Source organism: Podarcis vaucheri (genome assembly GCF_965113315.1).
Source record: "Podarcis vaucheri genome assembly, chromosome: 1".
NCBI classification, from domain to species: domain Eukaryota; kingdom Metazoa; phylum Chordata; class Lepidosauria; order Squamata; family Lacertidae; genus Podarcis; species Podarcis vaucheri.
Window position 1 is genome coordinate 62,117,260 of NC_138759.1, and position 24,868 is coordinate 62,142,127.

General features: G+C 43.3%; 1 protein-coding gene across 1 annotated transcript in view; it reads left to right on the forward strand.

Moving 5' to 3' along the window:
• Nucleotides 1–16,091: 16,091 nt before the first annotated feature.
• Nucleotides 16,092–24,868, forward strand: part of PRMT3 (protein arginine methyltransferase 3) — a 58,059-nt gene continuing 49,282 nt past the window's right edge. Inside the window, exons 1-7 of the mRNA XM_082237526.1 lie at nucleotides 16,092–16,237; nucleotides 16,326–16,458; nucleotides 17,626–17,708; nucleotides 18,750–18,799; nucleotides 20,089–20,191; nucleotides 20,509–20,662; nucleotides 24,108–24,237. Coding sequence (XP_082093652.1) covers nucleotides 16,210–16,237; nucleotides 16,326–16,458; nucleotides 17,626–17,708; nucleotides 18,750–18,799; nucleotides 20,089–20,191; nucleotides 20,509–20,662; nucleotides 24,108–24,237 — 681 coding nt within the window. The 5' untranslated portion in view covers nucleotides 16,092–16,209. The remainder of the gene's footprint in view (nucleotides 16,238–16,325; nucleotides 16,459–17,625; nucleotides 17,709–18,749; nucleotides 18,800–20,088; nucleotides 20,192–20,508; nucleotides 20,663–24,107; nucleotides 24,238–24,868) is intronic.

Genomic DNA, 24,868 nt, shown 5'->3' on the forward strand with positions numbered 1-24,868 from the left:
TCTCTCATTTCTCCCCACCTCTCTCCATAAACAAGAAGCTGGAAAATCTCTTCTCCCAATTCCCTTCTCTAAGTCCTAAGCTACTCAAATTGGGCATTTGTGACTACCTTCTAAGAAGATTATCAAGCCAGATGACCTCAAACAGCAGTGGCACCAATTAGCCACCATTCAATATTAATAAACAGTATGATGATAACAAATAAAAAGATTGATTCTTCAGATGCAGGAATCATTTTAATTAATTTAATCCTTGCTGAAAGATCAGCTGTGCACAGTGCTGCTTGCCAGCGGGCGCCATTTGTCCCTACCTCTCCCCATCACCTCAAGCCAGCGAATATGATCAGTAGCCAGCACTTAGGGAACAATAAGAAACAGATTGTACTGTCAGGCTTCATTAAAGATCATCATTAGTATTCCAATTTGGAAACAGTCAATCTATCCCAACCTTTTAGCCATTCTTTGGGGTTGCTTTTGTGGAGTTTGGTTCAGCTGCTGAACGTAAAAGGTGGCGGGGGCGGGGAATACCACCAGCCCGAGATTTAGAGAGAAGGATGGATCTCCTTGATGCCTGTCAGTCAAAAGCTTAAAGGTAAAACTCTGGGGATAGAAATATTATGCAAGTGTTTTTTAAACGATATCATGTGCAGCTGCTTGTCACTGTGAGAGATTGTACGGGCAATGAATTTTTTCTTAAACAAACCCTTAATGATTACGTGTGGGAATGGAATTGACATGGGTGATGCTTTCTTTTATTCCACTGCTGAGTTCTTTCAGGGCTGGAGAGCCTGAGATGGGCTGTGTGTATTTCATTTCGGTCTCGCAGCAATTGGCATTTTGAGCAAACTGTTAGAGGGAAAGAGAGAGAGCACAACTTGTGGTCTGAGGCAGTGCACGAAAAATGGGATGGGAAACCCTGATCCCATCGAAGATCTGTGGAGGGAGCTGAAGGTTTGAGTAGCTACACATCAGCCTCGAAATCTTACTGACTTGGAGAGGATCTGCAAAGAGGAGTGGGACGAAATACCTCCTGAGATGTGTGCAAACCTGGTGGCCACCTACAAGAAACGTCTGACCTCTGTAATTGCCAACAAGGGTTTTGCCACCACGTACTAAGTCATCTTTTGCAAAGGGATCAAATACTTCTTTCACTCATTATAATTCACATCAATTTCTGACTTTTGTCTTCTGGGTTTCTGGGGGGGGGGTTTCCTGTTGTTATTCTGTCTCTCACAGCTACAATAAACCTACCATTAAAATTATGGACTGGTCATTTCTTCGTCAGAGGGCAAACGGGCAAATGTAGAAGGGGATCAAATACTTTTCTCCCTCACTGTAACTATTCTCAAGTACAACAATAAATATTAGATGAAAGGTAAATACTGGAAGCAAAGATGGTATTTTACTGCAATCCTGAGCTGCGTGCACCCCAAATATCTAAATTAAGGTGGCAATGCTAAACATACTTACTTTGAACACAGACTTCTGAGTAAACATCTATAAGATTGTGCTGTAAGGGTAACACTCTGGGAAGCGAATGAAGGTTTGTTTCCTCCATGATTCACAAATTAGACCAGGGCAAGGTGGAGAAAATGTGTTGGATACAGATGGGACAAGTTAGTTAGATTCCATTGATTTCACTGAAAATTTAGTGCAACAATCTTAGCCTTGATCCAACCCAATATTAGGCATAAACCCACTTTTTATTCTTAAAAAAGAGAAATGTACCGTATATGTATTGGTGGGACTCAGAGAAATACCAGTGGAATAAATTCTGGTGGAAGTGCTATTCTGTGAACTGTTATAGAAGATCTATTGAAAGACTTAGTGCAAGTGTGCATCACAAAATGTTTTGTGAGAGATTGTGCAAGGCCTTATACTAACAGAAGATCACCACTGGATTTTCGTTTTCTTCCCTCGAACAAGGAACCTGCAGTAATTCAGCAAGAGTCTTTCTGCTCATGGAAGATACCGGGTATGTTCCGCTTACAGGACAGATCTGGAGTCAACCCATATATAGTCCATATGTAAACACACACACAAGTATGCACAACATACTTGTCATTACCACTTTACAATTTGATTTTAATATTTTCACTGTTATGCTAACATTATTGTAAGTTGTCTTGGAATTGTTAACAGAATGCATTTTAAATGAATCTGTAATATCATTATTATTATTATTATTAAAGTATATAAGCAGTTTAAGCAGCTTTCTTATTTTTTATCTTTCGCTATTTGCATTGATAACTGACTTTGAATATAAGGAGATCATTGCTTAGTTTAAAGGCACTTGTGATGAAAATTAACCTGAGTTGGAAAAGTTGCTCTATATTTGAATTCTGGAAGGAGCTCCAGCTCATAGCTGTCAACATTTCCATTTTTTAAAGGGAAAGTCCCTTATTCCGAATAGGATTCCTCGCAAGAAAAGGGAAAAGTTAACAGCTATGCTCCAGCTGATGATAGCCAGCTGTAGGGCCAAAGCTGGATAAGGCCTCACTGAAATCTGCAATGATATCATCTGCAGTAGAAGTAATCTCTTTCTCTGGCTCAATTAAGGAGGTGCATGTCAACACAAATCTGGATTTTGCCTAGCTGCATAGCCTTTGGACCATTACTGTTGGGGAGAATCAAGGGTAGGACCTTCTACTTGCTCATCAATTCTAAGCTCTTCTTGATACAGTGGTACCTTGGTTTAATCCATTCTGGAAGTCCATTCTTAAACCAAAGTGTTCTTAAACCAAGGCGTGCTTTACCATAGCAGCAGGGGACTCAATTTACACTCAACAGGAAGCGGAACATGTTCTGCTTCCAAGGCAAAGTTCACAAACCAAAACACCTGCTTCCGGGTTTGCAGCGTTCTTAATCCAAATTGTTCATAAGCTAAGCTGTTCTTTAACCAAGGTACCACTGTATTTTAATTCTTCTTTGATTTTCTGACATGGATGGGAATATGTCTGGGTGGTAGGCTCACTGACTTAACAGTGTCAACAATATGAAGTTTAAATTGCTTTAAAAAAAAAAAAGGTTTTCAATTCCTTGACACATTTTCCTTCATGAGTTTAGAGGGTTTGAGTCGTCTGTCAACAGTCTGTTTAGGCTAGAGCATTCTGGAATCCTGGTTTGGATAAAGGAATGGATCTGCCATAGACATTACAACAGGGCTGCTCAGCTACAAAAGAGGACTGATTTTCTTCCATTGACTTCTGTGAAAAACACGCTTGTTTGCAAATAAACATGACTGGGATCAGACTACGTGGCTAATAAACACAATTAGCCACATTGCCTGAACCTAGGTATGTTTATTGCAATTCTTCTTTCTTCTTTCTTTGGCTATCACTCCTAGCCGAGTAAAATTGTCTTCCGTAAACATGGTTTTAACAATGAGTCCGTGACTGTGGAGGCCAATTCTGGACCCACACGTCCTTCCACAGTGGGGACATTGGTTCCCGGGTAGGAGTTGATCATGGTGTGGATTTACCAAGTGTGCCTTCCTCTTAGCACGTTTCTCCCTTGCGTTCTGAGTTCGAGTGTCTTCAATGTCCATGACACCTTTGGTAAAGGCTGTTCTCCAACTGGAGCGCTCAGCCAGTGGTTCCCAGTTGTCAGTGTTATACTACTTTTTTATATATAAATTTGCCTTGAGACAGTCTTTAAACTTCTTTTGTTGACCACCAGCATTACGCTTTCCATTTTTAAGTTCACAATAGAGCAGTTGCTTTGGAAGACGATAATCAGGCATCTGCACATGACTAGTCCAATGAAGTTGATGTTGAAGAATCATTGCTTCAACACTGGTGATCTTTGCTTCATCCAGTACACTGATATTAGTTTGCCTGACTTCCCAAGTGATGTGTAAGATTTTTCGGAGACACTGTTGATGGAATCTTTTGAGAAGTTATTGCAATTAGCCCCACTGGCTTCAATGGTACTTAAGCTGCAGTCCTATGCACACTTACCTGGGATGCACATAAGCTCCACTGAAGACTCTCTTCCAAGTAAACGTGCATAGAATTGCACTGTTACTTCTTAATATGTTCACATAACTTTGAAGTCAAACTCAGACTACTTCTTCATTACTTGCTATATGAAAAGGGTTTCATTAGGAGGCAGGAATTCTGCACAGCTACTCAGAAAGTTCATTTAAGTAAAAAAAAGGGGGGGATATAAATTTTCCTGTGTGTGAAATTGTGCTTTTCTGCCCTTCTAAGAGACGTTTTAAATTTTTGTTTTTGTAAAAAGCAGCAGGGATGCATTGGGAAGATCAGACAAAAGATCAGCAGAACATTACTGAGCTGAAAAGACAATGTAAAGTTTCAAGTCAGTAATTTCAAGATGCCTTATATGCAATACTTTTTTCTCTTTAGAAAAGGTTTGTCAGTTTCACTCAATGTAACTAAGACTGATGCCCTAATCCTAAATATGTTTACTCAGAAGTAAGTACCATTGGTTCGGTGGGACTTACTTTTGAGTTGGAGCAATGAAGGCTGTATTCTGAGACTTTTCTGAGAAAGAGTCCTTCCAGTTATAGTTGAAAATATATTTTCTCAGGTTAGGACCGCACTGCCCTCTTGTGCTTCTAATTGGAAATTGCAGGCAAACAATACTAAAGTGGGGTGCTACCGTTTAAGAAACGCAGGACTGCATCTGACTAAATTCTACTCAGAGCTCAGCAGACCCATTAAAATTCAGTAAGTTATGTCCAATAATTTTAGCTGGACTGCTGTGAGTATGCCTAACGTTGGACACAACCCATGGCTTTGGAGCAGACGGTGGTTCAAGAATGAAGTTCATTGTCGAATCTGTGCTGCTCATGCAAGTATGTTTTTCATGGCATGCACATGATGACATCATCATCAAAACATCAGCTTGTATTTTTTTAAACATATAAATATGCAATAAGTGGGACACAAGTGGCGCTGAGGGTTAAACCACAGAGCCTAGGACTTGCCGATCAGAAGGTTGGCGGTTTGAATCCCCGCGATGGGGTGAGCTCCCGTTGCTCGTCCCAGCTCCTGCCAACCTAGCCGTTCGAAAGCACGTCAGAGTGCAAGTAGATAAATAGGTACTGCTCCGGCGGGAAGGTAAACGGTGTTTCTGTGTGCTGCTCTGGCTCGCTAGAAGCAGCTTAGTCATGCTGGCCACATGACCTGGAAGCTGTCTGCGGACAAACGCCGGCTCCCTCAGCCAATAAAGCGAGATGAGCACCGCAACCCCAAAGTCGGTCATGACTGGACCTAATGGTCAGGGGTCCCTTTACCTTTATGCAATAAATAAAAATAATCAATGACACTTCCACAGTCATTGCTGGTGAGGAAGCTGATTTTTTGGCCATGGATGCTTTAGTTGAGATTCCTGCATTGCAGGGGGTTGGGCTAGATGACCCTCAGGGTCCCTTCCAACTCTAGAATTCTATGATTCTATGGTGGGCAGCTTGTCATGTATTTAGTAATGTTTTGGTGGGTGGTCTCTATTGCTAAACCCCTACCTGCATTTGCTCCTCACCTGAGCAGAAGATGGCCATTTCCCCCTCCTGGTAGCTCAAGAAATATGAGCATATCTATTTCCACCAATTCCTGCATGCTGAAGGCATATCAGAATCTCAGCAACTGCGCTCTCAAGATTTCCCCACAGTACATGTAAGAGATTACCTTGAAGGTGGTAATTACAGTACGTAGATCAAGGTGTTCGTTTTTTTAAAAAAATAATAATTAGGAAACTTGTGCAAGACCTTTTTATTACTCTTGTGCCAGTCTTATACAAGTAAATATTTCTATTACACAAGAATTCAGTTTTTAAAAAATAAAAATGGACTTGGATATGTGCATGCATGCCCAGAATGGAAATAGAGAGAGTGAAGGAAGAATGGCCGAGGGAAAGGACAAAAGAACATAATGCAGATACTTTTCATCAAGTTCTGCCCACTGGTGTTTACAGCAAGCAGTAGAAGATCAACAACTATCCATGACTGGACAAAAAAAAGGAATGGGGAGAAGCTAATGTGCCAAATGTGCACACAGAAAAATCAGAGCCGAATGACCCATTTGTGTTTTTAGGCCCCCATCTGGAAGCACCCACACAATGCTAAGATTCTAGGTAGAGAGGTGCTGCGGCTGAAGCCATGCCAGGAATCTTAAATATGATGAAACAGACTGTGGCACAGGCTTAGATTCTATTCCAGCTACTCATCTCTAGAGTTGAAACAATTCTGGAGTAAAGCCCCAGGTTCCTGAACACTGGAACAAATTAAGTCTTTGGGATATCCATCCTTGTAACAGGAGCACGATCTTTGGAAAGCAATCTATTTCTATTTGGTCGGGTTTTTTGTGGTTGCTGAATGAATCATTCCTAAGTTTCAGAGAACTAAAAAGGGCCTTCCTCTTAAATCATGAGCAAGACTCTACAAGAAAAGTATTAGGATCCAAGTAATTCAAGAGCTTTATAGGTTATTTGCAACACCTTGAATTCAGACAGGAAGCACATTGGAAGCCAGTACAGTGGTACCTCGGTTTATGAACTTAATTTGTTCTGGAAGTCCGTTCTTAAACCGAAACAGTTCTTTGGACCGGGGCACGCTTTCCCTAATTGAGGCCTCCTGCTGCTGGTGCCCTTCCACTGTTCAGCTTCTGTTCTTAGGTCAAGGTAAAATTTGGTAACCGGAACACTACTTCCAGTTTTGTGGAGCTCTTAAACCGACTAATTCGTAAACAGGGCTGTTCTTAAACCGAGGTACCACTGTACAGTTCTTTCAGAGCAGGTTTAGTATGGTACCAAGGACAGAGTAAGGATGGGGAAGAAGTTTGATACACAGGCATTGTCCTGGCCACCCCACTCAGAATGTCTGCCTCTGAAGAAGGATCCCGGCAGCCCTTTTTGAAAAAGGTGACACAAGGAGGGAGGAGGTAGAGAAGCTGCTGGTAGTGCTGACACTGCTAATGTGATGGTGAGGCACATGGCCAATGGAGCTCATTTCGTTGAGGGAGCTGAGCTCGTTTCAATCCAGCGCCTCATGGGCCCGAACCCAATGCACCTTGTTCCTCCCTCTGCTTTTCAACATCACAATGTATCACTATATTGTTTGGCTGGTGATACATCACGATCTTGAAAAGCTGATATTTCCCAGCCCTAGTCCTTTTCAAAATATTATATAAGACTGTGGTCCTATACACATTAATTTGGATCTTAAGCTGCTTCTGTGTGGTGACTAGAATTGGGGGCAACTTCCACTACATGAGAATCTTATTTCAAATTCCCAACAAAATGGAGCTGGGTGTCATCTGCGTAACAGTGGCACTATGTTACAAAAACAAGTTCAGGTATCTTAATTTCTTATTTTTCCCAACGCAAACACAACTTTTCTGTTAGAGCATTTTTTTAAATGTGAAATCAACATATTAACTTTATTTGACCTATTTACACCTATTGCTATCCATGGAAGTGCAGGTCAATTCTGTGTCCAGGGCAGCTGTCTACCAGCTCCACTTGCTACACTGGCTGAGACCCTACCTGCCCACAGATTGTTTCGCCAGAGTGGCACATGCTCTGGTTATCTCCCGCTTGGACAACTGCAGTGTGCTCTATGTGGGTCTACCTTAGAAGGTGACCCGGAAACTGCAACTAATCCAGAATGAGGCAGCTAGAATGGTGACTGGGAGTGGCTGCCTGGACCATATAACACTGGTCCTAAAGGATATCCATTGGCTCCTAGTATGTTTTCAAGCACAATTCAAAGTGCTGGTGCTGACCTTTAAAGCCCTAAATGACCTCAGTTCAGTATACCTGAAGGAACATCACCACCATCACTCAGCCCAGACACTGAGCTCCTCCAAGGATCTCCTATTGGTTCCCTCACTGCAAGAAGCAAAGTAACAGGGAACCAAGCAGAGGGCCTTCTCGGTAGTGGCACCCTCCCTGTGGAATGCCCTCCCTTCAGATGTCAAGGAGTTTTTAATGTTTGATGCTTTATTATGTTTTATATATTCTGTAAGCCACCCAAAGTGGCTAGGGACACCCAGCCAGATGGGTGGGCTAGAAATAATAAAATTGTTGTTGTCGTTGCTGCTGCTGCTGCTGGTTGGCTTGAAAACCAGTTGTGTCTTGTGCAGCTCTAACTGCTTTGCATTTAACATGTGCCTCAGAGCACAAGGAAGCAGGTGGAAAGAATGGAAAGAGCTGTGCTGTGCAGGGACTGGCCACAAATTGCAGGGAAGTGTACCTAAAAGAAGCTGCAAGTGGATAAGTTGCATCTCTACTAGGAGTACTCATAGCACTGGGTAGATACCCATATTCCCATAAGACCACAGGCTTGAACAAAGATTATTTGGGCTGCAATTCAAACTTCCCGCTACCCACTGCTAGTGGAGCTTCGTGGAATAGAGGGGTCACCACCACTTCTGCAGTCCTGCTGTGAACAGTGACCAGGGAAGAAAGTTGAGTGCAGTAAGACTGTAGCACCAACCAGGCCTAATGCTGTCACACAACAGCAGTGACACCAGCTTGAGATCCAAAGGAACCTGGGCTCACTCAGCCCTGCCTCCAGAATGCCCCGTGTTTGGGCTTTCCACTTCCACCAAGAAGCTCAGTGGGTGGAAACAGGAGTGTCACACTGATGAGAAGCCAGCCTAGCAGAGAGAGCTATGTGGAAGGACATCTCCACCCAGTTCAACCCCCCTCCAGTCCAGGACAAGGGGGTTTGGATTTCTCTACCTGGCTGCAATCCAAGACTCACTTGTTTCAGAGAAAGCCCCAATGAAGTCAATGGGAGTTACTTCTGAGCAGACATGTACAGGATTGCACCACTGGCACAAGTATCTGGCCTAAACTAGTTTTGGATTATATCCTGTTTGGTTATACAGCTTCCTGTTACAATGTACATGAGCTCAGGTTTTATGCACTGCTCAACTTTGCCTTAGTGTTTCTCCTTCTAACATTGAAAAAGAACTATCGTAGTAGCCAGATAATTTGCTGCCCCTGAAAACTGCCCTGAAGTAAGAAACATATGAAATTGCCTCATACTACCTTTACCTTTACCTTTTTACCCAGCTCATCATGTTTCTAAAAGGTTTTGGACCCTTCCAACCCACTCCAAACTCTACCTGGAGACCTTTTGTTTTCAGAGCATCCACCACTGAGCTATGGACCAACCCTGGCCATTGATGATGCCGTTATTCTAAATCTCTTTTTTTTACTTAATTTACCCTGTGACATTGAAGAGTTCTGGAGTAATCTCTCATGTTCACCTTGTTGCATTTTTTGGTTTGTGCATTGGTTAAGTATAGCCAATATTTGAATATAGTTGATGTTTGAGTTCACTGTTTCTAACTATGTATTTTTTTACACCTCCACATATAAAACTGGTTTTCAAAATGAATCTATAGTATAACAGACTTGCCATTTGCATTAATGGCAAGGATCATTTTGATGCTTCAGACCCCTTTAAGATAAATATGGAACTTTTCTCCGATTAGAAAGCCTTGCAAATAGAATCCTACTGTGCTGGCACTTGAAAAGACGGTGAGTTTGTATCAAAAGCCCTCCTTGCGTTTGTTAAATCTTTGCTCCCATATCATGATATTCTATCTCCAAAGAAGTTACTTTTTCTGGTGCTCACCGGCAAAATGCAGCAATAAAGGGCAGCCTACCTTTCGTATTTGAAGCTTTCCTTTCCAGCTACAATGATCTGGGCATCGCATGGCGAGGAAAGAGAACAGAGGAAATAAACCAGCAGAAATTTAGCATCTTAAAAGAACAAATGTTTATAATCAGTTTGAGTGCTCAGTGGATTTGTGAAATTGTTTGGGATTAACAGGCTATTGATAGCTCATAAAACAATATTTAGCTTTGTCTGGGGAACAGCAGTGGAGAAAGGTGTGGGCACCTTGTCAAACGGGACCCATTGAGGGAGGATGATGGGTTAAGTGTGGGGGTCGACGTGGCAGCGTGGGTGCCCATTCTTCAAGGAGAGCTTGTCAGTTGTTAGTAAGACTAATGAAAAGAAGGACGCCAGCATCTGATGGCTGGGGTAGTATTGATGCAAGTTAGCTGACTAATCAGATTGAAAAAGTCCCATGGTATTTATGTCACTTTAATTTGCCTCAAACAATTGAAGACGACAGAACTCTATTAAGGAAAGCTTGATCCAGAACTAAAGCTAAATAAATTAGGGTCTCAGTTTAATCAAATTATCCTTTTACTGGCCTTGGATTAACTCAGAAAGACAGCGTCGGTCTAGGGACTTTTGATTGGCTGGCTAATTTTTAAGAAGCCAATATGAAGAATGAGAGATTTTACACACAACTACTACATATAATACTTCAAACAGTCCCCTCCTTTTTCTTTTAAAAACTGGAAATAATGCATGTGAAAAGAGAATTAGTATTTTTGTAAGGAAGAGAGAGGCTTCAGCTTTTTCTAAAGTATAATTTGCTTGAATTAATTCAATTTAGTTGAATTAAATAAGCTTAAACTATAGCTTTCCCCACTTTTTGTAAGGAGCTGTTGCTTTCCCATTAAGGCAACAGGAATTCATCAAAGCAATATAAAATGTATCCAGACTGCCACAATCCCAAGACTGTAACAAAAGTCTGGTGAAACTTTCTCTTATCTTTACAGAAGGCTCTTTTACATTTAAAGTGTAGTATGATTAAGAAAACAAAAAGTAACCACAAGAGATCGAAACTAAATGTTGTCGGTGTTTTCATAGTTCATTTTACTGTAAGTTTTGCTTTAAGATGATCAATTCATTCTGGGTTTTAAGAGCCATGCTTGCTAGATACTACAGTGACAGTGCAATCCTATACATCTCTAGTCAGAACTACGCTCCACTGAGATCCATGGGTCTTGCACTCATTAAAATTTATATAGGGATGCATTTCAATCCATCATTTATATAGATTTCTCTATCTGAGATATTCTTTCTATGCCCATATGCCTATATAACACACTACAATATTCAGGAGATAGGGAAGAAAAGTCTCAAAGTAGCAATTAAATGTTAGATGTAAATTGCTCCACAGTCAACCCCAGGCAATGGATAGCACCTATAATTAGACATTAAAACTAACTCAAAATGCTAAAACAAGTTAATAATTGCACACCTCCAAACATATATATTACACCATGAATATGAATTTGGAATAATATAGCAAACAACAAAACATTTGGCACAGCTAATCAACTGCAAAAGAGAACCCAATCAATCTACACAAATCAACAGGCAGACAATTAACACTTGTCTTCCCAGCACTACAGGACCAGTATCCACTAGGAACTTGATTATCACTGTTGTAACGGGTGCTGCACTCCCGCCCCCAGCAAGTAATGGAAGAAAAATTATTGGCTAGCAGGGGTGAGTGACATTTCAGAATAGGATCCAGGCACCTTCTCCGTTCTTCCTTCAACCTCTCCCTTCCCAAAGAGATGGGAGTGCAATGTACTCAAATGCACACAACTATCGTGATTCTCCCATTTCCTCTCTGTGATTAATATGAACTCTGTGCTGGTTTGAAATGTAGGTAAATTCCTAGAAGGTACCGGTAATTGTGTATAGGGTGTTAGGGGAGGGGTAGTACGTCTAGCAGGGGACATGCCATGCTCCTTCTGAGGTAGTTTGTCCACCTTTGGTCCCCACCCTGCACTCAGCTCTCACCTGTGACTCCTAGAAGCTGTCAGCATGCAACAGCGGCCATCCTGAGAACAGTTTTGACTGGTCAGTTAAACCAGGTGAAAGTAGCCGATGAGTCTCAAACCCTTGGTGCGTTAGGGACTTCCCCTGCATGTGAAGACAGGCTCCAGAGGATTGAGAGGATGAGACCAATAGTGGACCCAACAGTCAAGAAGGCGGTTTCTGCACATGCTGTAGAGAGGAAAGTGAGGGGCAGATGGGACTCATCAACCTGGGAAGCCCATCTAAGAGAAGGAAAACTCTGATCCTATACCTCTGCTGCTTTCTGGGATATCTTTGGGAGAAGAAAAGGCTACAGAGTAAACCCTACAAAAATCTGGAGTGAACTCCCTAAGATGGTTGGATGGCGTCCTGAACACCTCCTTTCTGCAACTCCTGAAGCCTAGCTGGTGCCAAACATATTGCTTTGCTTTCGTTTGGACCATACCAGCGAGGTTGAGAGTGGGATCTTAGCAGCCCAGAACCTCCATATCCACTGCCCAGGCTTGCACCCAGGGAGGTCACTTCAGTACTGCTAACACAGTGGTTTGGCTTCACCCCTGGAGAGGTACTCCATTGTCTCTTGAGACATAAGGATACCATCAACAACAAACCCTGTGATGACAATGGCAGGATAATCACATTCTTGCATGCTTGCAACACAATCCTCAACTGGGCAGGCCACCACTTTCAGCAATAGGGGTCGCTGTTTGGTAGTACCCAATTGGTTAGCTGTCAGATTCTAGAGCTCCCTATTGGTGGCTCTTAGGTAATTCCAAAAATACAGAGTCCATTAAAAAAGCACAGTATTCATCCATAAAACAGTAACATAAATCTCCATTGCTACATATTGGGTATTTCAGCAGTTGAACGTACAGCTTTATGGCCATGCTGCAGTGTAGTGCTTATACGACTGTGAATAAAAGGTGGCTGGGCTCATCGTCCCGGGGTTTGGGGTGGGGGGAGGTGACAAAACTGATTTCCCATAAGTGCCCCCCCTTTATTTCCATTACAAGTCCTTGAGTCTGTACTCTGAATAGTGACACCAGGGACCTAGAAGGTGCAGGGCTTGTCAGTCCAACCCCTGTGCAGACTCATCAGGGCTGACCTTAAGGCAAGTGGAACAACTGGGCCAAATTGGGCCCTGTGGGCCGCTCCTAAGGGCAATCTAGATGGATTTTATTTATATCTATGAGATTTTGCAGACTTTGGCTGTGAACTGGGGCCCTATAAAAAAAACCAAAATTGGGCCCCACTTCTTCCAATTGGGCCCCCACTGGCTAGCCCTGAGTCTCATAGTTGCTGGGCCTGAGTTTCCCTGCCCTTGCATGAAGTCTTGGGTTTCCAATTTTGGGAGAGGGGAGACTGCGGCACAGGGGAGATGGCAGGCTGGCAAGGCCCCCTAGATTTAGAGGCCCAAGTTGCCCTGCCCTCGCATGAAGTATTGGGTTTGCAATTTTGGGAGAGGGGAGGTTGCCTGCTAGGGAGTGGGCAGGTTGGCGGGCCCCCCTAGATTTAGAGGCCCTAGGATTCAGCCTACTTAGCCTGTACATAAATCTGGCACTGGCTATATCCTATACAGGAACAGGGCCGTCTTAACCGCTGGCACTAGGGGTGCACAGCACCAGGGTGCCAGGCTTTGAGGGACACCAGGCCGAGAGTCTGGGGCCAAGCGTTGGATTCTGGGGAAGAGCCACCGACAGTCGAGCGGAGCAGAGCCCGTCGGAGCGTTGCAGGCTCTTCTGCTGCAAGCGGCTCTTCCCCGGACTCTAACACTCGCCCCCAAACTCGCACCAAGCCACAGCAGCAGAAGAGCCCATGGTGCTCCAACAGACTCGGATCCGCTCGGCTGTTGGCTCTTGCCCCAGCTGCATGGCAGCTAACTATTTTGGTGCCACGCCCAGAGCCCCGTGTAATGTTGTGGTGGGATCCGCTGCACACCGACAGCACCGAAGGCAGCAACAAAACCCAACGAATAGGAGCACACGGATCCTGTCCAGAGATGTTGCCTCCGATGCCGCTTGCATTCCCCATCGTTCTGCACTGGCACCCCACGTTGGACGGCGCTGGGAGTGTGCGCCGACAGCAGAAAAGCTAGCAAAGGAACCCGCAGCTTGGCGCATGCAACAGGATGCGTCGCACAGTGGCCATGTTACATGGCACTACGTGTAATGTGCGCGCAGCCAAAACAATTAACTGCCATGTGGGGGGGAGGCAGCGGGCGGACAGCACAGCGACTGTGTGTGCTGCCCGACATTTTGTCCCCCCCCCCAGCATGGAACCGCACCCTTCGTACGCCCCTGTGCGTGGGGTGCTGGCACCCCTTTTGGTTGGCACTGTGAGTCCCTGTGTCCCACAACCGTTCTAAAGGTAAACAACTATTTTCTTTTTAAAAAGCCAACGACTTTGGGGTCCCCCTCCCCTAAAGAAAGGTCAACAACTCTGGGCAACCTAGGGGCGCCGGATGGATCTTTGCACCCCAGCACTGCATATGCTTAAGACAGTCCTGTGAATGAGCTCAGTAGAAGGCAGTTCTCTCCTCCTGTTCTACTTAGAGTGTCTCCTCCTTTTCTCTTTACAGACTGTAGTTTCAAGGATGGGACTGGGGCAATGACAAGAAGATCGTCACCTTCACTTGAGTTGACTGTGTGCTATAAGCCTGGTCTCATACTGCTGGGTCTTCCATTTTAGAGTGTACATTCAAGAAGGGGAGGGGAGGGAAAGTGCCCTGGTGCAGGAATTCCTTTCCTCTTCTTATATGGCATTTTTGAGGGACGGGCAAAGACAGTGCCATCCTGTTTCGTCACCCGATATGAATGGGAAGGTGCCGTCCCAACTCAAGCATCCCTTTTTACATATATAAATTTTTAATTTATTTTACAAATATAGAATTATAACAATCCAAATTACATATCCCTATTTAGAGAGTTCTCCAAATCTCTGGACTTCCCACCTTCCCCTCCGTGGATCCTACTGTCCACCTTCTCAACTGCATAATATTTCATAGTCTATATTTCATATCTTTCCATATTATCCATAATATTCGCTACATTACAAGTGTTATTAAAATCCTGCTCAGGTTTTCATCTGCTTACAGTGGTCTCCTAGATAAATTATAATTTTCCCCCATTTTTCATTGAAGTTTGGTTCTTCTTGGTTTCTGAGCCTTCTGGTCAGTTTTGTCATTTCGGCATAGTCCAACAGCTTAGTTTGCCACGTCTCTCTGGTAGGGACTTTGTCTTCTTTCCATCTCTGGCCTAGTAGCATCCGCATTGCTGTTGTCACATACATGCAAAGTCTTTTCTGTTCCTTTGGAATGTCGGTACCTACAATTCCTAATAAAAGGCTTCTGGGTTTGTTTGTTTTTACAAAAGTTATTTTAAACATTTTCTTTCAATTCATTATGTTTCTAGTTTTGCTGTGCCCCACAAACCAATCATAAAACACCAAAAAAGTCACACGAACCAGCACTGCAGATTAACACCGATTAACCATAGCTGTCAACGTTTCCCTTTTTTTAAGGGAAATTCCCTTATTTCGAATAGGAATCCGCGCAAGAAAAGGGAAAGGTTGACAGCTATATTAACAGCAACAGAAAACCCTAAGGTATTTGTTTCTGCCACACAGCTTTAAAATGAAGTCGTAGTATATTTATATAGAGCAGTGTTTTTCAACCACTGTTCCGCGGCACACTAGTGTGCCGCGAGATGTTGCCTGGTGTGCCATGGGAAAAATTCGAAAGATTAAAAAAAAAAGTCAAATTTTCGCCCACTAGGCGGGCGCGGACTGTGTCCACCCTATTTCCCATCCGTCCTGGGTGGGGATCAGATCGGATGGGATCGGATGAGAGCGGACAGACGGTCCGCTCTCATCCGATTCCCCATAGAGAGCAGCGGGGCTCTGACATCTCCCTCTCCGCACACAGTGGTGGTGTGCCTCGTGATTTGTTTCATGAAACAAGTGTGCCTTTGCCCAAAAAAGGTTGAAAAACACTGATATAGAGTATATAAGGGATTTTTTTTTTGTCATGTTTACCAGTCGAAAAGCCGACGTCGTTCATTGGACGAGCTCTTTCAAGCCGCTGTTTGCGGTTCAATGTTATTTAACCGCAAGCTAGTTAAAGGCTTGGAGCGGGGAAATTGTTTATTAAACCGCGAAATTTTAGCAATTTATGCGTGAGATTGGCCGCCTCAGGCCTTCCTTTCAACGGTCATCTCTCTCGTCGCGGACTTAAACCATGGAAACAACCCCCTCCGCTGCCCGCCTGACTTCATAATCCTCAAGAGTTAGGGATGCAGGGCAGTTTATCGGGGCCTCCCCTCAAATCCCACCGCGGGTACAAAAGTAAAACAAACACTCGCGCACTTATCAAGTTTGGCTCACTAGGCCCGCCGTAGACTCCCCCTTTCCTCCCCCGCCTTCGCACACGCCCCGCCTTCTAGCTGCCGGAAGCGCCAACCCGGAAGTTTGGGTGCTCCCGGTAGCCGCACGTGCTCCAGTCCGCCTCGCCGGGAAGAGGGGCGGAGTTCCAAGGACCCTCCCGGCCGACCATGAGCTCCCGGGCAGCTGTGGTGATTGGTAGCTTCCTTCTTTCCTCCGTCCGAAGATCCCGGCGGGGCTGAACCTCCAGGCCCTGCGGCTCATCCCTCTTCTCGTTTCCTCGCAGGCGAGATGCAGGCGGGGGATGGTCCGGACAGCGAGCCTTGCTCGTCTGACGACGGCGGCGGCAGCGACGGCGCCTGGGAGGAAGACGACGAGTCGAAGGCGCCCGCGCTGGCCTCGTGCCTCTTCTGCGACAGGTTCGGTTCCGTTTGCCTCGTGCCCCCGGGTCGGAGGGGAGTCTCCGCCTCTCCACCCCGACAAGCCTCTCAGCTCTTGCTTTGATCTCAGCAGTGGCTCCAGCAGCTCTACATCTTTTTCTCATTCCCCCTCCCCCGCAGGAGCTTCCAACAACAGTAATTATATAGGTCACGGAGCAAGCTGCCTTTGCTCGGACCATTGGCCCATCCAGCTTTGTCTGCACTGATCGGCAGCAGTTCTCCAGGGTTTCGTGCAGGAGTCGTTCCCCCAGCCCTGCCTGGAGATCCATTGGGTGGAATCCGGGATCTTGTGCATGCAAAGCGGGTGCTCTGCCAAGAAGTGAGATCCCTTGCAAATCCGAATGAATACCTGTAGTTGTTAAACTTGCAAGGAAGAAATCTTATCAGAGCAAGATGTCGTCTTACAAAACGCCTTCAGCTCCCGGAGATATAATGGATGTCAAAGCATCCTGTTGTATTTTTTAAGCCGCCCCCCCTTTTTTAGTAGAGGGGTGCTGGTGCTGTCTAAGTCAATAAAAAAGAATCCAAGGAGTGCAAAGATCTAAGTTTTATACTTGTTGCTATAATGTAGATGGGGGGCTGAAGTTGTTGGGGATGATGGGAGTTACACTGCAGTAACATCTGAAGGGGCACAGGTACCTCCATCCCTGATGTAAAGGCAAACTGGTCAGCTTCTCTGTTCACTTTCGTGGTAACTGCCAGCATTATAACTCTAATGACTTCCACAAAGTTGGATGGGTTTGTGCAGGGGAATAGCTGTTTAACAGTAAAAATGGGAATAATGATTGCTCTGGGAAGGGTTTGTCAAGCAAGAAAGGAGCACAGGCAGCAGCCACCTGCTGAACTGTATCGTTCTTAAATGCCACTAGTTTCCATCCATCTCTCCTTGCTTTTTTCCTGTTAATTTTTGAAGTTTTTACTGCAATACAATAATATGTTTCCAGTTTCTATTCAGCATTTATTATTCACTTTTATACTCCTGGGCTCAATCTACTGATAATTGTCCAAACCACTATCTACGCAGCTAGATTTTTCCCCACTTTTCGGGAGCTTGTAGTTTGTTTTCTGTTGCTGTCAAAGTCGTATTTAAAAAGCTTAACATAACATTTGGACAATTTCTACAACATTTAAACTGTGTTTTCCAAGATTTTTCAGTTCAGCTGAAGATACTTTTTGCCATTGTACATCAGATCATGGGTTCAATATTGGAAATCTGGCTCATAAACACAGTAAGTTTATTTTGTGTTTTGCTGCAAGTTTACATTTTACAAATTGATGAATGGGTCTTAACCTGTGAAATAAAACCCAGATTTCAGAGCACTGGGAAACGATTTTACGTATACAGTGGTACCTCAGGTTAAGTACTTAATTCATTCCTGAGGTCCGTACTTAACCTGAAACTGTTCTTAACCTGAAGCACCACTTTAGCTAATGGGGCCTCCTGCTGCTGCTGCGCCGCCGGAGCACGATTTCTGTTCTCACCCTGAAGCAAAATTCTTAACCTGAAGCACTATTTCTGGGTTAGCGGAGTCTGTAACCTGAAGCGTATGTAACCCGAGGTACCACCATACTTTAAGTGTCCTTAGTTAAACTGTTTTAAGTGCTTGAATGAATTTCTTACTGTTTTCTGTTTCAGTATGATTGAAATAATTCTATCCAGTGAAGCAGAAAGAGAGAATAAGGGAAGCTGAATAGCATTATTTGAAGCATCTTAATCTAAATAAAAGATTGGTTCATTAGCACTACAGTATAAGTTGCCAAACACAGAAACATGCAAAATCTACCATGTAGGGTGTGACAAGCAAGATTGTTGGTGTTAGACATTCAACAGATCTTGGAGGCTAAAGATGAGCAGTCTACAGTTCCATGTACACAAATGGGTTTGTCATCAAGTCTATGTGGATTAGCTCTGTATACATACTGGAACTTTTGAGCCTGAGAGAGATGTCTGGATCTGGACTACAAGAAAATTGCTTAATACTATTGTAAATGGTATCTGTGAGCTATGAAATACCTTTTGTGTGGTGGCAAACTGCCTGCTATTACAACAGAAAACACTCAAATGTATTGTAAGTGTGAGCCAGTAAGAGAGACTTGGCAGTCTTCTATAGGGTGATATTAAAAAAAGTCTAGAGGTCATAATATGGAATAAAATAGTTCAGCAGAAAGAAACAACCATGTTTGAATTCCAGTGGTAAATAGATTAAAATGTTCACCGACTTTTCAGCTTGACCAAACACACTACTTCTGTTTTCCTCTCTCTTTTCTAGGACTCGATTTCTATGGTTACATCAAGCTAGTGAACTTTATTAGGCTGGAAGTAAGTTACCGAGTATTATCTGACTAAAGTTAAGTTATACTATGCTATGTCTCTTCAAGGGGACACGGGTGGCACTGTGGGTTAAACCACAGAGCCTAGGACTTGCCGATCAGAAGGTCGGCGGTTCGAATCCCCGTGACTGGGTGAGCTCCCGTTGCTCGGTCCCTGCTCCTGCCAACCTAGCAGTTTGAAAGCACGTCAAAGTGCAAGTAGATAAAAAAGTACCGCTCCGGCGGGAAGGTAAACGGCGTTTCCTTGCACTGCTCTGGTTCGCCAGAAGCGGCTTAGTCATGCTGGCCACATGACCCGGAAGCTGTACGCCGGCTCCATCGGCCAATAAAGCAAGATGAGCGCCGCAACCCCATGACTAGACCTAATGGTCGGGGGTCCCTTTACCTTTATGTCTCTTCAAAGCCATGCTAGTCAGCATTGGTTTAAAGTTTAGAAATAGGTTTATGAGGAAACGGTGCACTTTTTTCTAAACATGCTATTACTATCCATTGTTTACATATTTACAATTTGTCTAGTTAAATTTGTATATGTAAAATATATTAAGGCTCCAGATTTGGGTATGGTAAGATGTGCTGTGGGAAGAGAGAATGGGTCTGTTAAGCTGTAGAATGTACTGCAAATGTGTATCATATATACTGTTTTTTGTCATTTTATGCTACTGGTAGGGCTTGAATACAGTTTTAAGAACCCTCAGGGACAAAAGAAAAGAATAAGGGAAAAATTTGATAAAACCAAGGGTTAGGATTTGCTGAAATAAGTTTGGAAATTGGGATGTAGAAAGGGGAGGTATGGGGAAGTCGGCGAAGTAAGGTTTAAGAAAAAAGGATATGAAATTATACCTGTTTGTTTGTGTGTGTGTGTGTTTGTTTGTTTTATGTATTGTTTGTGTTTATAAAAACTGTGTAAAACCAATAAAAAATTTTATATAAAAAAGAACCCTCAGGGACAGCAAATTCTGATGTCAATTTCCACAAATCCCCTTATTCCTGCTGTAGTTCTTCCCTCACCAAAATGGGGGGCACCATTTTCGGATCCACCTCAGGTGGGTGCCAAAATGGATTGGGCTGGTCTAGCGTACAAATAGCAAGAAAGATTCAGCATTTTGGAACACTACAGTTACTTGCCCAAGCTTTCAGTTAATACTTGTTAGAGTTAAGGTTTGATACCAGACTTTCCATTATTTTCCTTCTGTGGTGACTATAAGGATATTTTTACAACATTAAGTATAGTTTAAACATGTTAAGAACGTTATACAGAATATTCATTTTTTATTTCAGAAACCAACTGTAGAGTATTTTAGTTCTATCAGTACCCCATTTCCTTGGGAGGAAGAAAAATATCTGAAGCCTGTCCTGGAAGATGATCTCTTACTCCAGTTTGGTAGGGTTCTTTTTAATTTTAAATGTGTATACTTATAGATGATGAAAATGTGCAACTTTATATACTGATGGTTTAAAGGGCGGGTATATTCTAGGCCAAGAAAAACCTCTCATATCTTCAGATGAACACAGATGGCATTCTGTGTTTAGATTGAGCACCTTAGAGGAAAGATGGGATATAAATAGACTTACAAAATGTAGTAATAAATATAGCCTTATTGGCGTACAGAACAAGTCATGCAGTTATTTGGATCCCAAACACTCAGTAACTCTTAATATTTGCCCACTGTGTGATAAATTCTCTTGGTTCATTTCCAGATATAGAAGATCTCCTTTACTCCCCTGACATCTTTTGTTCTAATGGACTAACTGAGACGTCGTCTCCCATTGAGCGTTTGAAACATGCAGAGCACAAAGCAGAGCTGGCAGAAGCAGCATTGGCCAGAGCCCAAGAAGATCTTCAAAAAATGAGGTATGGCCAGAGAGCCTTTTACTCTAGTATCTATTAGACTGAAGCATCTTTTAGCGCTTAGGCCACTAGAAACTCAGCAGGATGATGCTTCATCTGAATGGATTAGAAAGAGGTTAGTACGTTCCTTATGAAATTCGGATATATGTGTTGACAGAGAAACCGAGTCTCTGGCTAAGTTGTTGAGAAGCAGGCTTCTGCAAACAAATAGTACAGCTGCCATTCCTATTCCACAGTGTAGGGATGTCACAGACATGGCAGTTCCTGCAGTACTCTTTCTATTTTGAAAGTTAAAAATTCTTATAAATGGGGGATTTGGAAGTAACATTCGGCGCTTACTGTTAGAGAAGAAGAGGAAGAAGAAGAAGAGTGAAAGTGCTTGCACAAAATTTAAAATAAAATATAAATAAATAAATGGGGGATTTGCACATCATGTTTCCTGAGGTGTTATGTGGAGGGGTAAGATGCATTTTACTTTATTTTTAGTTTTTAAAAGATCTACCTCTCCTGTTTATCCAAGGGAGAGCCAAGGCAGCTAAGATAAAGTAGAATAAATGGAGCAACAGGTATAATCCCTAAAAGCCGATTCGGCAAAATTAACACAAGTAGGGAAATACCTTTTTTGTAGAAAAAGACCAGGCCTTCACCCGCTGCCTGAAGCAGTATAGTGATGGGGCCTGATGGATTTCCTTGGCAAGGTATTCCATAGGGTAGGAGCCACAACAGTCCCTACCTTTAGCTGGCCTACCAGCCTTGTCTTCCAAGTTTGAGGGATTTGCAGCGGGACCCCAGGTGGCAATTGGAACATGCAGGAAAGAACATACAGTAGAAGGCAGTTCCCAAGTTGTTACGGGGTTTAAATATTTAGACCAGTGCTTTTAACTAAGCCTATAGAAATGCCATGATAGAATCAAAACACCTAGCTCATGCCAGCATTTTGACTTTTGTGATTTTGCAGTAATTGAAGTGTCCAAATGCTTTTTCAAGAATCGCCCCGCATAGACTGTCAGAATTACATGTGTCTAAACTGCCGGTCACTAGAGCATGAACCATGAAGGCAAAGCCTGTTTTGTCTGGAAGGACTGTGCCTGGCACAGCAGCCAAAGCTTGAAAAAGGACACCCTTAGTAAATAACTCCATGTGCAACAAATGTGAGATCTGGATTGAGGAATACCTCCCTATCTTCCAAATATGCATACCTGGTCATTCAGAGAAAAAACTTCATGCAGAATTGGCTGTGAACTCAGTGCTGAGTCACACAGTCAACCTACAAATAGTTCTGTTTTGTCTGCATTAAGTTTCAACTTCTTTGCAGCCTATCCAGTCCTTCAGAGTTACAGCACAATTCAGCCTTGCAGCTCCTTCCCTAGGATCAGATGAAAATGAGAGGGCGAGTTGGGTATATGCTGAGGACTTTGCAACCCAAATCTCTGGATTTGTAACACCAGGCCCACCAGACAGATTCCTTACTCTACTGGCAAACTGGAGTCCAAGTCAAAATGGATCTGAACAATTTTGTCTGCAAAGTTCTTCACAAACAGATCACAGTTGGCTTCCATGGCTTCTTGTAACTTTCGGAGGACCATGATGTGAAAGGCTCTGCTAGATGGCACTGAGCAACATCAGCCAGGCACCATAAACATAGCTCGTCAGTCAGCCAAGGAACTTTTGGGAATCATTTGGGGGGGGGAGGCCTTAGGAGCGCCTGCATTAATCCGTGAAGCACAGAAGTGATCAGGCCATCAGCAGAATGGCCAGCTATAATCCCTCAGAGGCATTAGAAATCCCTTTCAATCCATCAGTCTCTAGGGGTTGACCATTTTAATTGGCCTCCCACCTCTGTGGTTAACCGGATTCTAAACCAGCATGTCTGCTTTACACCACTGGAAGAAGCTGTTTAAAAACGTTCTACTTGAAACTCCAAAATTAAGTGTTTTGATGAGGTATTTCCTAGTGAAAGGTGTAGTTGCTGTTCCTACAATCCATGGTTTCAATTCATAATGCACTGATCACAGCTACTCTAGTCTCTTCTTCAACTTATTGCCCCCTTCTCTTGCAAAAACCCTGGAACTTAATGGAGAAATTAATTCTACAAAGTAATTATATTCACCAACACAGAGGAATTGTTGGAGATTTAGAGCTCCACTGGCAGACTTTATACACATATATAGGAAATATCTGATCATTTAGAACACATCACAGAATCTAATCAGGAAAAGTAGTAGATATTTATTATTTCCACAACCTAAAAAAGTTCTATTAGGTTATTTAAAACCTTTCATTTTAGGCATTGATTTGGAAGTGGTAGCAGATCTTCTCACTGCTTTCAGATTTGTTCAGCAAATAAATTGGGGGGCAAGGGGAGTATTGCCACATCAGGTTCAGAATGGCTTTACAGAATCTGGACTGCTGCAGTAATGTCTAAACGTTTTTATAGAAAAATGAACAATGAAAAAGCAAATAAGCATTTAGAGTGATGGACTGCCCATCCCTAAAATGTGGACCTTCTCTCTACGGAGAGGGAGGTCCATGGATGGTGAATGAGATTCACTTTTACACGCCTTCACGTGGTGGGCATGGAAATGGCCACCATACTGTCATTAGTTCTCCAGTGGTGGTGACAGCAAAAAGATGTTTTGGAGTAGATCAGGGGGGCATTGGGGACCCCAAGCCCTCCCATGTTCTTTGGATCCAAAGACCTCGGGCAACATTCTCTTGGGGTGGGGGTATGCCAGTCCCTTGCCATCATCTGTCGTAGCTGCATAAAATCAGCAGGGCTTTGAATTTGGCAGTTTTTCTGCCACAGATCCTTTGTCCCCTGCTGCTGTAGGATTGCGCTGTTAAAGTGAGTGAGCTGTTCTTCCAGCTGCATACTACAGTCACTTTGAAAACATGGTACTTTTATGGCTGCCTTTTCTTTTCCCATAGCCGATTGCTTGTCCTTGAAAGATCATTTTCTGTTTTATTGCTAATTATTTTCAATTATACGTAATAAGGACATCTTGTACTATACCATTTGGGTAATTGGGGGATCTGTATCCCTGGCTTCTCTGCTTGTTTGCCTGCCTTTTAAGAACACCTTCAAAAGTGCGTCCTCCTTGGTATAGTTGTGGCTTTTAAGGTTAACGATAGCATCTACTTTAAATGGCTTGATGTGGAAGGCTTTTTATCTTGAAGGTATCTTGTGAAAATAGCAAGTCAGGATTCCAAATCATGAGTTCTAGGGAATCTGAAATGTGGAAAAATACTGAGGCTAGCATGCAAAGAGAATACAAATTTTGTACGCTGCAGCGTCTTGCACAGCAGCCAGCAGGGGGAGCTTCAGCATGCTTCAGATCCACGATAGCCCCGTGAAACTTGCATGCTATCTCTCTTCACACACCCTCCCCGCATTCCTTTTTATGGTCTCCTTAACGTGTCTCAAGGGTATGTTCCAAATTGATTACAGACAATTTGCCCAGGATTTCGTGATGAACACAGAAGTCAGAAGTGGCGCTATTGCGGACCTAAAAGAGGATGAGGAAGATGTTTACTTCAGCTCATATGGCCACTACGGGATCCATGAAGAGATGATAAAGGTCAGCAAACCAGTAGAAGCATGTCTTTCTCGCCATAAAGATGGAAGCCATGGGGGTTTGTCCATAAGTACACTGCAGCATAGTTAGCTGCATTTTTAACCCTGACTGTACTTCCTGGTTGTTGCTCTGTTCAAAGCAAAGGTAAAAAATAAAATTAAAAATTCACAATAAAAGCATGAAGGGGGGAACACTACGGAAGAATAAGCACCCAGGCTCAAGATGCAAAGGGGCATGCACAGTCTAGCCTCCCTTTACACTGTCCAGAAAGCCAGTCGTAAAGGTTTGTGGATTCCCTGCAGAGGGATGCAGTGCAGCACCAAAACAATTTGGCCAGGAATGAAAACCGTCAACTCTGTTTATCTCCATAATGGAAGATACTTTGGATATAATTACTTTTGGCTCATTTGGATATGGTAGGTCCTTGTGGCTATAAAAGTAGATGGTTGAAACGGAAAGATGAAAGTACTGATGGCCTGAAATGTACTTTGTTCATGAGAACAATTCATAGCTTTGTCAGAAATGTTTTTGTTCAAGAGATTAAAAAAAATACCCTGTGTGTGTGTGTTATGCTACCCCGTTATCAGAATTTTATTTCGTGGGGGTTTTACAATAAGATACAACAACATATCTA